The 17825-nt window shown below is 39.5% G+C and overlaps 1 protein-coding gene across 1 annotated transcript; it reads left to right on the top strand.

Annotated features, from left to right (window-relative positions):
• The first annotated feature begins 16329 nt into the window (after positions 1–16329).
• On the top strand, positions 16330–17525 carry LOC127101474 (glucan endo-1,3-beta-glucosidase). Its single transcript, XM_051038900.1, has 3 exons — positions 16330–16794; positions 16882–17182; positions 17294–17525. The coding sequence occupies exons 1-3, from the start codon at positions 16345–16347 to the stop codon at positions 17314–17316; spliced, it is 774 nt and encodes a 257-aa protein (XP_050894857.1). The 5' UTR covers positions 16330–16344; the 3' UTR covers positions 17317–17525.
• The last annotated feature ends 300 nt before the right edge of the window (positions 17526–17825 follow it).

Raw genomic sequence — 17825 nt, 5'->3', positions numbered from 1 at the left:
GTTGTTTGTTGGGAAGTGTAAGACCCTAATTTTGACCCTAATATCCCTCATGGCATCATATCATTGCTCAATGCATTTGCCTCAAGGATCATAGCATATGTTGCTCCTTAACCCTTGGGTTAGGACTTGTGTGAGTTGGTTTGAGGCCACCAAGCATGCTTGAATTGTATATTATTGCTTTTCTTATTTTTTTTACTAACCAAAAGCATAAAAATATGTCACTAACCTCTTTTGTTTTGTAGCTCAAAGTGATCATGTGTGCCCCTGCTCCTAGGAGGCTCCTATTCTCAATGAAGTGGCTCAATGAAGATGAAAGCAAGCATTAAAATGGTCCATAAAGCTTCCAACGATCATGTATGTCTCTCAAATTGCCAATGTGATCAAGATAACCCAAAGGGCTTGAAGATTGTTTCCCAAGGAAACCCTAATTCAACTGTGCATTGATTGTGCCTTGCTCATGAAGCAATCTTAACCTATGATCAAATTCAATCAAGGTAAGTTCTTTAATTAATTATTTTATGCATATATGATCCTTTGTGAGTATCCTCAATCATTCATTCATCAAGATTTGAGGTTTGGCTTTGAGAAGTTGACCAGTAAAGTCATCTGACTAATTTGAGATCCACTAAGACCTAATTTTTGATGTGTTTTTCAAATGAAGATGACCCCAAAAGAAACAATGTTCTTAAGAACCATATGAAAAACTTTCATGTTCATCCAAAATTAATTTGAAACTTGGAAGGTCATCATTAATTTCAAAACATTATAGGTCATTTTGACTGAAACCCTAATTTTAGGTCAACTTCCCAAGGACCTAACTTCCTTTTTGTTTATGATTTTGAGGTGAGACCAATTGCATTGGAAATATTACGATGTCTACTTGAAATGTTATGTTGGACAAAATTTCATAATCCTAAAAGAAACACATGTGATAATACAAAACATTATAGGTCACTTTGGACCAAAACCATTGAATTTGAAAAATGTCCAACTTCAAGTGCCCATAACTTTCTGATAAAAAATCCAAATGATGCACAATTTAGGTCCAAATTGATCATCTTGAAAAGATATACAACTTTTATGTTGGAGGTTTTTCCATTTGAGGCTTGCATCATTGAAACATAAGGGCTTAAAGTTGATCATTTTGGCAAATTTTCCAAAGACATGTTTTGTACCTCAAACTTCAAGGTCAGTTTTCACAAATTTCCAAAGTCCAAATGGATTCTTGCCCAACATAGCTTTTGTTCCTTATGTCAAGACCTTTCTAACCATTACTGACATTCCTATGTTTGGATTTTCTATGTGGGACTTTCAAAGAGGTGAACATTTATGATCAATTATGCAATTCACTTTGTATCTTCATGCACAAGCCATTACAGTTCCAACTGCACGTCCATTTCAACTTCAAATGATCTCGCTTATGATTACACTCAATTTTGGGCCTCACATGCGCCTGTACAGGCCCATGCATGGAGGATCCAAAGCTTCATGCACACGAGTATTTTCCCTCATTGCTTGCAGCTCAGTTATAAATACATGCTCTCCCTCATTCAAATTTGAACCTGAAGGCAACCTGAAACTCTGCTGAAGTGAAAACCCAGACATACTCAAAGGAATTCTGATTTTTATTTCTCAATTTCAAACTTGAATTTCAACACAATCAGTTGATCTTCAAGTTTCAATTCCTAAGCCTTGCATCCTCATCATCTCCTGATCAAATTGGAAGCAAGAGTTTGAGCAGATCGTGATGTTTAAAGCTGCTCTTCAAAGGTAGATCACTCAACTGTTTTGATCTGAATCTCATTATATAATGTGAATTGCTTGTGTTCAAACTGTTTTCTGAAGTCCTCGAGCAAGAGGCAAGCTAGTGGTGGCTTTGATTTCATGTTTTGAAGCATTTCAGTTTGCACACCTTGAATTTCAAGCTCAGATTTTTCACTTGATAGAAATCTTGAGGACAATCTAAGGTTACAGGGGTGATGTACATCACCCCAACTTCATTTTGGTACCTGGCTCATGCATTTTCGTTGAGGTTCAAAAACCTACAACTAGTGGTCGGAGTTGGTTGGTCCATCGGAGAAGATGGTGATTTCCACCACCATCCCCACGTGGATGACTCCAGGTCCTTGGATCTGTTTTAAATGTTCTAATCTCAGCCATGCGTGTTGTTGACTTATTTTAATACCTCATGTTACGCGGTTGACTCAAGACTATGGTATGCCAGCGCTTCTGTGCCATTGGATGCAGCCACGTCATTTAATGAAAGCCATCCAGTGCTCCTGGTTTTTTCATATTTTCTATTTTTCTGTTTTATTTTCTTTTATTCCTTTTTATTTCAAAAATTCATAACTGTTTTATTTGAGGTCACAAAAATATGAGACCAATTGCAAAAAAATTCTTGAAAAATCTAGTTTCATAATCTGATTTTTAATTATTTTTGTGACTTCATTTAATATTTTTTGTGAATTATTTTGTTTTTAATAGTTTTTAATTCATTTTAAATACTTTTTGATATCCAAAAATTCCAAAAATATTTTCTTAATACATATGGATCATGATAAGTCTATGAAAAATATTCTCATCAATTTCTTAATTGATTTGAGATTTTAATTCATTTGTGTTATATTTTATTGTTTTTTTAATTGATTTTAAATAGTTTCTGTTTTCAAAAAATGTTGAGAAAATTTGTCAAACCTTGTTTGACCATGTTAGACCTATGATGATTCAATTGGACTTGTTGAAGTTGATTTGAATTGAATTTTAGGTTTGACCATATTTTAATCCCTTTTATTTTTCATTTATTTTAATTCCAAAAATACCAAAAAATATGTTTGACTTTGTTGACTTCTAATATTCATTTCTCTTCTGTTTTACAGTGGTTGATGATGATTTGATTCACATTTGATCATTGTGTTTTGTTTATGTCATTTGAAATCTCCTTTTTATCCATTTCATTTCATTTTCATCTTCTTCTTTTTATTTTGGCCAATGAGTTAATGACTTGTGGTTAGTCTTGACATATGAGAGGCTTAACCTTCTTTGATCCAAATCAAACTCAACTTGATCAAAGATCAAGTGAGTTGCTTTGTGTCCAAGATAGGTTGCTTCTTGGTCAAGCAAAAAACCTAAAGTCCATACAAGGTTTTCCTTCTTTTCTTTTGGCATGGCAAGTTGTAGGAGCTTGGCTTACTAGTCATGATCTTTAACTTGTGTTTATTTGCCTATAGTTTTATTGACCGACCTTAGATAGGTGTGACTACTACATTAGTCCACTTACGATTTCTTAACATAGCGCTAAATTGTCTTATGACACACTAACATTAACCATTAAGTACTAACTTTAATTCAAGCATTTAATTTCTTGCAATTTACTTTAATGCATTTACTTTCTTGCTCATTTATTCATATTGTCTTTTCCCTTTGCTCACTTGAGCTCATATTTTATGTTTATGTTATTTTCCTTTTGCTCATTTGAGCTCATTATTGTATATAAATAAAGTGTTGCTTTATGTTTGTTTTGTCTTTGTTTGTGTGAACCCAATGCAAAAAGGAGAAAGGACTTAGAATTAGGAACTTACCTATGCTTAAAGGAGTTCAAGAGAAACTAGGCCTCATGCCTTTAGAATGCTAAACTTGTTGAAGAGCAACTAGGCCTCATGCCTTTAGAATGCTAAATTGAAAAGTTGACTTCAAAGGACCCCTAATCTAAACTCATTCTTTGTCAATTCCTCTCATTGTATTGTGAACTTTTTGATGTTTGCTCTTGTGTGATAGGGATTCCAAACTTGGATAGTAAGAAGGACCATTGTCATGAGTATCCAAGTTAAGAGAGACAAGCCAAATGGAGATCCTAGGAGCTTGTATATAATATTTGATTGATTGCTTGAGTTAATTGCTAAGTCCAAAGGAAAGGAGCATCTTGAATCATCTTTATGATCTCAAGAAAAGGAACTCCAAGGGTTTTATCTCTTCTCTTATCTTTGCATGTTTAGGACTAGCCCTTCTCTTCTTCTCCTCACTCTAACCCAAGCCAAATTTATTTCGTGCAAACTTTGACTTTGTTTCCAAACTAGAAACCTATGCCTTATGCCTTTGATTTTCCAAAATATTTTCATTAATACTTATTTTGAATGAATTTTAAGTCAACTTTGACCTCATTTTGTGAATACAACTCACTTCAAGTTGTTTTTGTGGTTCCAATGACCACCTTTGTTAAAACGTTTTTGCATAAACATAAGCCATAGGTTTGAGTTATCATAAAGGTTGATGTAAACCTCACCTTATCCTTAGTGATTGGACTATAAGTCTTCCATACTTATTATAGGGCGGATCCCTCACTAGTATGTTGAAGCTCTCCTCACATGGTGGATTGTTGGTTTAGGTTGAGTTTTCTCCCTTTGATAACAAAAGACCTTAAGGCTTTTGATCAAATCAATTCACAATCTTTTGAGATTTTTACCCGAACTTCGAGGTTTTGATCCTACCTTTGTGATGGTACGTAGGCAATGGGTTCATCCATTCAAACAACAAAATTTGTAAATATAATCTATTCTCTTCTCATCCCTCAAATCTTTTGTACAAGTCTTTTCACAAATACCAACCTACAATACATACTTGCAAAAAGAGGTTCCCTTAGAGTACTAAGGATGTTTTGGGTGCTTAAAACCTTCCCATTTCATAACCAACCCCCTTACCCAGATCTCTGAAATTTTTATTAGTTTTTGATTTGATAAAACTTCTTACTTGGCTTTTGTTCGCTTTTTAGCCTTTCCTTTGGACAAATAAAAGTGCGGTGGCGACTCGAATTGTATGCTTACTTTTGATTTAGTCAATAAATCTAAAGGTAACGAATACCCCGCTACAGAAAAGTGGCGACTCTGCTGGGGAACTTAATCTATTTCCTAGTGGGTTTAGCCTACTTTTTGCTTGTTGTATTGTATGTTTATATTTATTTGTGACATATTTTTATGCAAATTTGGGATGACTGTATTGATTGTAATGTATGAATTGCTTGATATATATATATCAACTGCTTGTATGCTTGGTGGTCTCTTATGAGATGAGTTCTATACCCGAACTCGAATGCACTTATGATAGGAGAATGGCATAGTCTTGTTGACTTGTGTGGAGTTATTCCTTAGCAAGTTGATTTGCAAGCCCATTCACTTGGTGGAGGTCTTGTTGGGATCAATAATGTCACACGAGTAGTCGTGGTTAGGCATTACTCTTTCCAATATAAACTTTAGAAGCCAAGGACCTTAGATTACCTAGCCCATCTTGGCCTATTTTAGGACGTAGTGCGAAGATCGTTCAAGTGTAAGATTTGACACGATTGTTACGCGATACTACACTAATAAGAGTCTCTATTAAGAATATTTTTGGAATACGAGTAGTCGTTTTATTCGATAATATCCGAAAGATGAGATGATGACTATGGGAACCTCTTTTTAGAACATGATTGTCAGGTTTAACCATAGTACACTCCCATTGGGTGGTTCTTAACCGAGACTCCATGCTCGTGACTTGCAACAAACCCTTGATTTACGGTTGATCCGTTCTCGTATATCCTCAATATCAATGGAACTTGGGTGTCGATAAGGTGTAAACCATAATCCACCAAAATGGATAATTGATATTGAGGGTGACTTGATCCATCCCGTGACCTTTGTGTGGTGTGGCTTGTTTGATCCTTGAGTGTGATTGTTGCATCCATGCATTCATGCATCCATTTGCATCCATATCATCAACAATGAGAAAATTTTCAAGGAACTTAAGAGGTCTATTTGCAAATTTTCAGACATGGATAAGCAAAGAAGGAATACGAAGAAGTACAGTTCCAGACAACCCGACTTGAAAGAGTTAAGGAGTTTGACATCTTATGTATTAGATCCCTTGGAGTTCAAAGCTCGTCATGGGAAGCTTCTGTCTATTCTTGCTACTCAGGTGGATGAAGGTCTGATGAGTGTGTTGGTGCAGTTCTATGATCCTCTGTATCGTTGCTTCACTTTTCAGGATTTCCAGCTTTTGCCTACACTTGAGGAGTATGCCTATCTTGTGGGTGTACCTATTCTGGATCAGTTTCCATTCAATGGCTTTGAGAGGGTTCTTTCTTCCCAAGAGATTGCTGACATGCTCCATGTAGATGCATCTGAGATTGTTGCTCATATGACTACCAAAGGTGGAATTCAAGGTCTCCCATCTGATTTTCTCATCGCCCAAGCTACTCTATTTGGGAATGCCATGAGTAAGGACGCCTTTGAAGCCACATTCGTACTTATCATCTATGTACTAGTGTTATTCTCCAACATCGACAACTTTGTGGATGTGAACGCTATTAGGATTTTCTCTACTCTTAATCCCATTCCGACTCTGTTGGGTGACACTTATTTCTTCTTGCATATGAGGAATGCAAAGGGTGGTGGATCCATTGTGTGTTGTCTGCCTCTGTTGTAAAAGTTGTTTATTTCGCACTTGCCTCAGATGCTTGCCTTCAAGGAGAACAAGGGATGTCTACGGCGGTCTACGAGACTTATGTCTCTCACTAATGACGATATCTTTTGGTATAATCGTGTATATGATGATTTCCAGATTATTGATTCTTGTGGTGAATTCTTCAATGTGCCTCTTCTTGGTACATGTGGTGGAATTAACTACAACCCTGTGTTAGCTCGCCGTCAGCTTGGGTTCCCATTAAAGGATAAACCCAATAACATTTTGTTAGAAGGTGTGTTCTTTCAAGAGGGTAAAGATCCCCAGAACTTGAAGAGTAGGATGGTCCGCGCCTGGCGCAAGATCCATAGGAAGGGAAGGAAAAAGTTTGGTCTGAAGAATTGTATTGCTTTGGAACCCTACACCGCTTGGGTGAGGAAGAGAGCGCTTGAGTACCGCATGCCCTATAACTATCTGAGACCTACACCTATGGTTATGGTTGGGCCTTCAACTCTCCCTAAACAAAGAGTAGAAGAGTTGAGAGATGAAGACCGTTCGCATGCTTGGGTTCGTGAGCGAGATGAACTTCTTCAGCAACTCAGAGATAAGGATGCAGTGATAGAGTTTCTAGAGCATCAGGTTATTGATGAGCCTGATGATGTGGTTACTTCTCTTCTTCCTCAGTCATCCAAATTTTGGAAGAGGAAGTATGATCGACTTACCAAGGAGAAGGCAGATATGGAAGCAGCTTATGAGAGAGAGGTGAAGAGGCTTCGTGCAGCTTATCTTTCGATCTCGAGAGCTTTGGACGATTGTTTCTAGGGCTCCATAGGATGTTATTTCTCCTTTCCTCTTGTATTGTATTTGGTTACCAAAACTGTACTACTTCCTCATTGGTGTAAAAAAATTCCAAATACTATTGCTATGAGTATTCTATATATGTCTTAAAAGATTAATATTTTCAAATATTTGCAACTAGATCTCTACAAAGTTCCTTTGATTAAAAATATATCATATGCACAAACATTTCATGCATCATATGCATAAGCAGGTTCTGTTCAGCTCTGATCAGTGGTCTAATTCTTTGCTTTTCATTTATTTTGAAGACAAGCTGACGCATCGGTATAACACCAGGGTTAATCTTCCAAGACTGATGGAGCATCTAGAGCAAGAGAACCGGGAACTGAAAAAGGAAGTAGCTAGGCTGACTGCCATGATGGAATCAGTGTTGGCTGCCTAAAGCTAATCGTCGCCAACTCCTACAACTCCTCCCGCGAGGACTGTTATATCAGAAGTCGCTTCTTCAATTGTGCATGCCGCCACTTCCCACTTTTCTCCTACCATGCCAGCCGGGTTCCCCTGGGGAATGCCCGCCAACTTTGTGCCCGAGGGTTTTGCTCCAACTCTCGCTTCTCTGCCGGCGTCCAGCCCGGTCCTTTCTGTGCCATATCCCGTTGTGCACACTTTACCAAGAGTTGAAGACACCATCTATCATCCTGAGCCATCTGAGGGCCCAGATGTTTATGAAAAGATGGATGAAATGAAAGACCAATTCCTTGAGCTGCGCAAGGAACTGAAGACTCTGAGGGGTAAAGACCTCTTTGGTAAGAATGTTGCTAAGTTGTGCCTTGTGCCCAAAGTCAAGATCCCTGTTAAGTTCAAAGTACCTGACTTTGAGAAATATAAGGGAAACACTTTCCCTCTCAGCCATCTTGTGATGTATGCTCGCAAGATGTTAACACAGACTGAGAATGATCAACTTCTTATCCACTATTTCCAGGATAGCTTATCCGGTGCTGCACTCAGATGGTACATGGGTCTGGATAGCGCGAACATCCGCTCCTTCAATGATCTTCGCGAGGCCTTCGTCAAGAAATATAAATACAATGTGGATATGGCTCCCGATAGGGACCAACTGAGGGCGATGTCCCAGAAAGAGAAAGAGACATTCAAAGAGTACGCCCAGAGATGGTGTGAGTTGGCCGCTCAGATTGTGCCACCCCTTGAAGAGAAAGAAATGACGAAGATATTCCTGAAGACTTTGAGTTCTTTCTATTATGAAAGGATGATTGTTAGTGCTCCCTCGGACTTCACCGAAATGGATGGGAATGAGGCTAGAGGGAGGAGTCCGTGAAGGACGTCTGTCTAGGGATGAAGGCTCTTCAGCAAAGAGATATGGGAGCTTTGCGAAGAAGAAAGAGGGAGAGGCACATGCCGTGTCTTCCCATATCAAAAGAAGGTCCTCCGTTAAGAGGAAGAACGTGCGTCCCTCCGTTAGCCAACACCAGGTGGCTCATATAGCACCTGCCTTTAGAGAATCTCAACATCATCAACAACAACAACACCAACAATATCAACAACATCATCGTCCACAACAACAGGCCTACCAGCCTCGAAACAACAATAACACCAGCACCAACTATGATAGGAAGAGGGTTACTTTTGATCCAATTCCAATGACATATGCTGAACTCTATCCGTCTTTGATTGATAGAAAGTTAATTACTCCACGAGACCCTCCTGCTATACCGACCAACCCTCAGTGGTGGTACAAGACAGAATTACACTGTGTATATCATTCCGGTGCTCCCAGACATGATGTGGAGAATTTCTATCCCCTGAAGACCAAGGTGCAAGACCTTGTGGGAAGTGGGATTTTGTTTTTCGAGGACGTAGGTCCTAATGTCAAGAAGAACCCATTGCCCGAGCATGGGAAAGCTGCTGTGAATATGGTCCAAGGTTGCCCTGGAAAGTATAAAATCCTGTATGTCAATGATATCAGGCAATCTTTGGTCGAGATGCATAGACTGTTGTGTGGATACAGTCACTATGAGCATGACCATGACAGGTGCCAGGTGTGCACTGTCAACGAAAGAGGATGCCGACAAGTTAGGAAGGACATCCAAGAGATGCTGGATCAGGGTATGATTGAGGTACTTCAGAATCGCAATGAGGACGAAGTGGATGTTATTTCCCCTATTTTCAGAATACCAGAGCATGTTGTCGTCAAATATGATGGAAGCAAGAAGAAAGTTTCTCCCGCTCTTGTGATAAAGCCAGCGGGCCCTGTCCCGTATTCATCAGATAAAGTAGTTCCTTACAGATATAATGCAGTTATGCTAGACGATGGGAAGGAGGTGCCTTTGCCCTCAACTTCCGTGGTGAGCATTTCTGACGTTACTGGTGTGACCCGCAGTGGTCGTGTTTTCTCGGCTCCGCCGAAACCCCATGAAGACGTATTGAAGAGAACTGCTGTTAATCCTGTCGGTCCTGTGGGGACTTCTTCCAATCTGGCACTTGTTGTGAAGGGTGTTGACCTTATTGTTGATAAATCTATGAAAGCTCCTGTCCTGGTTAGCCAGCATGACATTTTGGAAGAGGATTGTGATGAGATGCTGAGGCTCATCAAGAGGAGCGAATATAATGTTATTGATCAGCTGCTACAAACTCCATCAAAGATATTTGTGTTATCATTGTTGATGAATTCTGAGCCACACCGTGAAGCTTTGCAGAAGGTGTTGGAAGTGGCATACGTGGACCACAATGTCACAATTGAACAGTTCGATAGCATTGTTGCAAACATAACTTCTTGTAACAATTTGAGCTTCTGTGATGCTGATCTTCCCGAGGAGGGAAAAGACCACAATTTGGATCTACACATTTCAATGAATTGCAAGGATGATGCCTTGTCTAATGTGTTGGTAGACACAGGATCATCACTCAATGTGTTGCCAAAGTCCACTCTGGCCAAACTTTCTTATCAGGGGCCTCCCATGAGGCAGAGTGGAGTGGTTGTGAAAGCTTTTGATGGATCGCGAAAAACTGTGATTGGCGAAGTTGAACTCCCGATCAAGATTGGACCTAGTGATTTCCAGATCACCTTCCAGGTCATGGACATCCACCCATCATATAGCTGTTTACTTAGAAGACCATGGATTCACGAGGCAGGCGCCGTGACATCCACCCTACACCAGAAGTTAAAGTTTGTTAAAAACAAAAAGTTGGTGGTGATAGGGGGAGAGAAGGCTCTCTTGGTTAGACACTTATCTTCCTTTTCCTATATTGACGCTGAGGATGAGATTGGGACTCCGTTCTAAGCCTTATCTATTGCTGAGCCTTCAAGGAAAGGACCTTCTTCATTTGCTTCCTACAATGATGCTAAGTTGGCCATTGAGCATGGTGCAACTACTGGTTTAAGACAATGATCAAGATAGAAGATAATCAATCCCGAGTTGGCATAGGGTACTCTTCAAGCATTTCCAATGATCGTGGGCTGTTCCAAAGTGGTGGTTTCATCCACAGCGTAAAAGATCAAGAGGCTGCTGCCATCGTGGAGGATGATGAAGAGGAAGATCTGGGCAACTTCGTCATCCCTGGAGGAATCTGCAATAATTGGGTCACTGTTGATGTTCCAACAGTTATCCACAAGTCCACGTAATATGTTCATTTTGTTTTAAAACCCTTCTCCCATGCCAAAAGGAGAAGTGATGACATTGTTGGCACATTTTGATTAATACAATGATATTCATTCAATAATCACATGTTAAATGTTTGTTTTCCAAAGTTATTTTTCCTTTTTCCTTTTTGCATGAAATTGGTGATCACCATAAAACCCTAAAAAGAGAATAAAATTAATCTTTTCATCTGCATAATGATTTGTCTTACTTGAATTCTGAAATCTCTTTTATACTAAAAATCATTATGCAGGTTAATCAAACCCATTGAACATAATGATCCAACACCATCTCCCAACTTTGAGTTCCCTGTATTTGAGGTCGAAGAAGATGATGTTGAAGACATTCCTGATGAGATCACCCTTCTGCTTGAGCACGAGGAGAAGGTCATTCAGCCACATCTTGAGAATCTAGAAACAGTCAACATGGGGTCTGAAGACTGTGTTCGTGAAGTGAAGATTGGGGCACTCCTGGAAGAGTCTGTGAAGAAGGGGTTGATTGTGTTGCTACGAGAATATGTCGACGTCTTTGCCTGGTTGTATGAAGACATGCCTGGTCTAGATATTGATATTGTGCAACATTTCTTGCCGTTGAAGCCTGAGTGTGTGCCTGTGAAGAAGAAGCTCAGAAGAACTCATCCTGATATGGAAGTGAAGATTAAAGTAGAAGTTCAGAAGCAAATTGATGTGGGGTTTCTGGTGACTTCTACATATCCTCAATGGGTGGCCAATATTGTGCTTGTGCCTAAGAAAGATGGAAAAGTCCGAATGTGTGTGGACTATCGAGACTTGAATAAAGCTAGTCCGGAAGATGATTTTGCTCTACCACATATTGATATGTTGGTAGACAATATAGCTAAATTCAATGTCTTCTCATTTATGGACAAATTTTCCGGTTATAATCAGATTAAAATGGCACCCGAGGATATGGAGAAGACAACATTCATCACGCCTTGGGGAATATTTTGTTATCGAATGATGCCCTTCGGTTTGAGGAACGCCGGAGCCACGTATCAACGCGCTATGACTACCTTGTTTCATGATATGATGCACAAGGAGATCGAGGTGTATGTTGATGATATGATTTCAAAGTCGAAAACGGAAGTTGAACATGTAGAGCACTGGTTGAAGCTTTTCCAGCGTTTGAGGAAGTACAAACTCCGCCTGAATTCGAACAAGTGTATATTTGGAGTCCGTTCCGGCAAGTTATTGGGCTTTATTATCATTGAAAGAGGTATTGAAGTTGATCCTGCCAAGGTCAAAGAAATACAAGAGATGCCTACGCCCAAAACTGAGAAGCAAGTCTGAGGTTTTCTTGGTCGCTTGAATTATATTTCCAGATTTATATCCCACATGACTGCCACATGTGCGCCGATATTCAAGCTCTTCCAGAAAGATCAGCGTCATGATTGGACTGAAGATTGCTAGGAGGCCTTTGACAGTATCAAAGAGTATTTGTCTGAGCCGCCGATTTTGTCTCCGCCTGTTGAAGGGAGACCATTGATTATGTATCTGACCGTGCTTGATAATTCTATGGGTTGTGTCCTAGGTCAACAAGATGAATCAGGGAAAAAAGAGTATGCAATATACTACTTGAGTAAGAAGTTCACAGATTGTGAGTCTCGGTGCTCAATGCTTGAGAAGACATGTTGTGCTTTGGCTTGGGCCGCTAAGCGTTTACGCCAGTATATGTTGAATCATACGACTTGGTTGATATCCAAAATGGATCCAATCAAGTGTTCAAGAAGCCTGCTTTAACTGGGAGGATTGCCCGTTGGCAGATGCTGTTGTCTGAGTATGATATTGAGTATTGAGCTCAAAAATCTATTAAAGGTAGTATCTTGGCTGACCACTTGGCACATCAACCAATTGAGGATTATCAGTTTGTTCAGTATGACTTCCCTGATGAGGAGATTCTGTATTTGAAGATGAAAGATTGCGATGAGCCTACGCTCGATGAAGGGCCACAGCCTGGTTCCCGATGGGGTATGGTGCTTGATGGCACTGTTAATCAATATGGAAATGGTATTGGGGAAGTGATTATTACTCCTCAAGGCACACATTTTCCTTTTACAGAAAGGCTAACTTTCAAATGCACGAATAATATGGCGGAGTATGAGGCTTGTATTATGGGTTTGGAAGAGTGTATTAATCTTAGGATCAAACATCTTGATGTTTATGGAGATTCGGCCCTTGTTGTTAATCAAATTAAGGGTGAATGAGAGACGAATCAGCCTGGCCTCATCCCATACAAAGATTATGCGAGGAGGATTTCAACTTTCTTTACTGAGTTTGACTTCCATCATATTCCTCAAGACGAGAATCGGATGGCAGATGCTCTTGCTATGCTTGCTTTAATGATTGTGGTGAAATATTGGAATGAAGTTCCCAATATCATTGTGATGTGCTTGGATAGACCAACTCATGTATTTGCAGTTGAAGAAGTGAAAGATGATAAGCCATGGTATTATGATATCAAATGCTTTCTCCAAAGTCAGGTTTACCCGTCTGGGGCATCCGTTAAAGACAAGAAGACTTTGAGGAGATTATCTAGCAGTTTCTACCTTAATGGTGATGTGCTTTATAAGAGGAATTTTGACATGGTTCTGCTCAGATGCGTGGATAGACACAAAGAAGACTTGTTGATGACTGAAGTCCATGAGGGTTCATTTGGTACTCATTCCAATGGACATGCTATGGCTAAGAAGATGTTGAGAGCAAGCTACTATTGGCTGACAATGGAGTCTGACTGCTGCAAATATGTGAAGAAATGCCACAAGTGTCATATTTATGCGGATAAGATTCATATTCCCCCGACACTTCTGAATGTTATTTCATCACCATGGCCTTTCTCCATGTGGGGAATTGACATGATTGGCATGATAGAGCCAAAGGCGACAAACGGTCACCGTTTTATTCTCGTAGCCATTGATAACTTCACCAAATGGGTTGAAGCGGCATCATATGCGAATGTGACCAGGTAGGTGGTTGTGAAGTTTATCAAGAACCAACTTATATGCTGATATGGTGTGTCAGACAAGATCATTACTGATAATGGATCTAACTTGAACAACAAGATGATGAAAGAGCTCTGTAGCGAGTTCAAGATTGCACATCATAATTCTTCTCCTTATAAACCCAAGATGAATGGGGTTGTTGAAGCTGCTAAAAAGAACATCAAGAAAATTATCCAGAAGATGGTTGTTATGTATAGAGATTGGCATGAGATGTTGCCATTTGCCTTGCATGGCTATCGTACATCTATCTGCACTTCAACAGGGGCAATCCCTTTCCCTCTTGTATATGGCATGAAGGCTGTGCTCCCCGTGGAGGATGAGATCCCATCAATGAGAGTCTTGATGGAAGCCAAGTTGACTGAGGCTGAATGGGTTCAGAGTCATTATGACCAACTGAGTTTGATTGAAGAGAAGAGATAAACTGCCATGTGCCATGGTCAGTTGTATCAGCAAAGGATGAAGAAAGCCTTTGATAAGAAGTTCAAGCCTCGTGTGTTTTGAGAAGGTGACCTCGTGATCAAGAAAGTCTTGTCTTTCGCGCCCGACTCCAGGGGCAAGTGGACTCCAAACTATGAAGGTCCATATGTTGTTAAGAGAGCCTTTTCATGCGATGCTTTCATACTTACGACTATGGACGGGGAGGATTTCACTCGTCCTGTGAATTTAGCTGCAGTCAAGAAATACTTCGCCTAAAAATTAAAACAGAATAGCTCGCTAAGTTGAAAACCCGAAAGGGCAGCTTAGGCAAAAATGAGCGTCTCGGTGCACTACGCCAAAAATGACTTTTAACAGCGCATCTTAGACAGCGCTTTTAAAAGAAAGCGCTGTCTAAGGTTAAAATTAAAATAAAACACGGAAAATGTTCCAAAAAAATAATGAAAGCGCTGTCTAAGGGGGGGTCTTAGACAGCGCTTTCTAAAAGCGCTGTCTAAGAACCCCCCTTAGACAGCGCTTTTAGAAAGCGCTTTTAAATATAGACCTTAGTCAGCGCTTTTGATAAAGCGCTGTCTAAAGTCTTTAAATTAAAAAAAAAATTAAAACCAAAAGCGCTGTCTAAGGGGGGGTTTAGAAAGCGCTTTTGGAAAGCGCTGTCTAAGGCATACCTTAGAAAGCGCTTTCCACAAAAGCGCTGTCTAAGGTCTAATTAAAATAAAATTTCAGACTCCATTTCAATTTTCGTTCTCTGTTCTTTTGTTTTCCCTCCTGCGAATGTTGAAACCCTATCAGCGAAAACCATAACAGCATAGGACACTGGCCCTAGAAGATTTAAACTCCAACCCGCAGCATATAAAAGCCCAAGACAAAAACTTAAGTAAAGTAGCGGCTGGTAGTAGTGCGATCTCATCTTCTTCTACACTGTATTAGGGTTTACTTCTAAATCCGAGAAAACCCTTGACGGCGTTCGATCCAAAATGGACCCAAACATGATTGCTGATATGGCTTCTCTTCCAGCGGAAGATCAATAGAGAATGGCTTCCATGATCGATCAGCTTCAAGTCCGTGACAGGTTTTCTAAATCATATAACCCTTTCTTCTCTGTTGCTTACATCATAACTCTTACAACTTGCAGTTTTTAGGGTTTGCTTTTGATTTGTTCCTTTCTGTTGGTTTGTGTTAGCATTTAGCATCATACGTTGAGTATCTTTTGGAATTTGGGGCTTCGTATTACTTTTTAAGTAATTGGCAGTACAATGGTTGCGAATTTTGTGCTTGCTTGTTCTGTGGAGCCATATTGATGCTCTCCTTAAAACCATTGTGGCTTTTGAATGTTGCTTCTGGACGTTTTGGGAACTACATTTTTAATAAGTGCTTTATTTCTGTCTAATTTCTTGTTGTCTGAATTATTTGTTTTTGTAATCAAGCACTTGTAGCTGTCATGTGCTCCTTACTCTGAAATAAGGCGGGTTTGTGACGGTCCCGACAATTGCGCAATTGCGATCATGTTTAATATATTCATTTTTTCAAATTATTACTGATGTCGTGTTCGGCGGGCCCGTGCTTCATAGGTCATGTCTTAGTTGTTAGTTTCATATTTCAGTACCTCCTACGGGCTTTCTCTAAAAAGATTTGTTATGACTTAACGCGAGCCTCATAGCTTATTACCGCATTGATTTTTTGTTATCTACTTAATGTGAGATTCATAACATTCCCACCTATTTAATAGCAACAACTACAATGGCTTTCACTTGGTAGTATCTATTTCTTCTTTAGCAGCTTCACTTATATATGTGTATTAAAATGGTGTACCTTAATCCATCTCATTAGAATTCCATAGTCCATTTCTTGATAAAAGCATCACTTTTTATGATTGAAGCTCATGAGGAGAGTGTTACCCTAATGACTAGTTCATAATGTGGGATAGCTTAATGCTTAATTACCACGTTGATTTGTCTTTTCTACTTAATATGGTACTCATGACATTGTCACTTCGAGTCAAAGTTTACAATGACTTTAACCTGTTGGTATCTCTTTGGAAGCTTTATTCATCTGTCTTACTTTGCATTGTTCAGACCAAACCGTGGCTTATTCGACAGGAACACAAAACTACTATACACAAACCAATTTGACGCTTTAATGGACGCGGTTCATTCGGCAATGAAGGCTCTTGGATATGGTGATGTTGATATCGCTGTTGGTGAAACGGGTTGGCCTTCTGTTTGTGATGGTTGGGATGCTTGTAGTGTGGCTAATGCTCAGAGTTATAATGGTCAGTTGATTAGGCATTTGGCGGAAGGGAAAGGGACACCATTAATGCCGAATAGACGGTTTGAGACTTTTATTTTTGCGTTGTTTAATGAGAATCAGAAACCTGGTCCTATTGCTGAACGTAATTGGGGACTCTTTCAACCTGATTTCTCTTCGGTTTATGATGCTGGAATCCTGCGTAACGGACAGGTTTTGTTCTTTTTTCTCTTTTATTTATGATGCTGGAATCTTGCGAAATATTGTTAACAGTGTTTTGATTTTGAATGAATAATGCAGAAACCAGTAGCACCGGTAAAAGGAGGAGGAAAAACGCCAACGCCGCGTCCGGTAGTTGGAGGGCAGAAATGGTGTGTGCCAAAGGCGGATGCGAGCCCTGGAGCATTACAAGCGAATATAAACTATGTTTGCAGCCAAGGAATTGATTGCAGGCCGATCCAACCGGGAGGAGTTTGTTATGCTGCCAACAATGTTAAGGCAATTGCCACTTATGCGATGAATGCTTACTATCAGGCTAATGGAAAACATGATTACAATTGCGACTTCTCGCATTCTGGTGTTACTACTTCAGTTAATCCAAGTGAGTAACAACAATCAATGAATGCCCTACTCTTTTTATGTTCTTTAACATTGATCATTACAATGTACTAGTATGCTTATAAATATGTGTTTTGTTTTTGTTATTTTGCAGGTCATGATAATTGTAGAATCTGAGGATGTTTGGAGATAGAAAAAGGCCGTTGGTATTGGCATTGGCATAGGCATATTAGAGGGAAAATGCAGTTGATGTGGCTTTGAGTTAGTAGTGACTATGCATTCATGTACTTGGTTATTTAGTTTGTATATTATATTATGGAAAATTGATGTTAACGTTGGCATGACATTTCATGCTTTGATTAAATATATGTTATGTGTTTCGGTGATTCCTGATTTCAAAAGCATTTGATGCTTCCATTTTGTTAAAATCAATATTTTTATGAATTCAATTGAAATGCATTCACGGACACTTAAGTATAATCATTGATTGTATTTACCTAATTTTATTTTAAAAATTGCATTGCAGCTTGAGAATGTATAATAACCTAGTGGAGAGATGCTTTCAAGATTGTGTTGATACGTTTAAGCATAAATCCCTGCAAAAGCAGGAGGAAACCTGTGTTCGAAGATGTGCAGAAAAGTTTCTAAAGCACTCTATGCGGGTTGGCATGAGGTTGGCATGAATG

Source organism: Lathyrus oleraceus, chromosome 7, assembly GCF_024323335.1.
Source record: "Lathyrus oleraceus cultivar Zhongwan6 chromosome 7, CAAS_Psat_ZW6_1.0, whole genome shotgun sequence".
Lineage (NCBI taxonomy): Eukaryota > Viridiplantae > Streptophyta > Magnoliopsida > Fabales > Fabaceae > Lathyrus > Lathyrus oleraceus.
The sequence above is the reverse complement of the archived record's forward strand: the minus strand, read 5'-3'. Positions and strand labels throughout refer to the sequence as shown.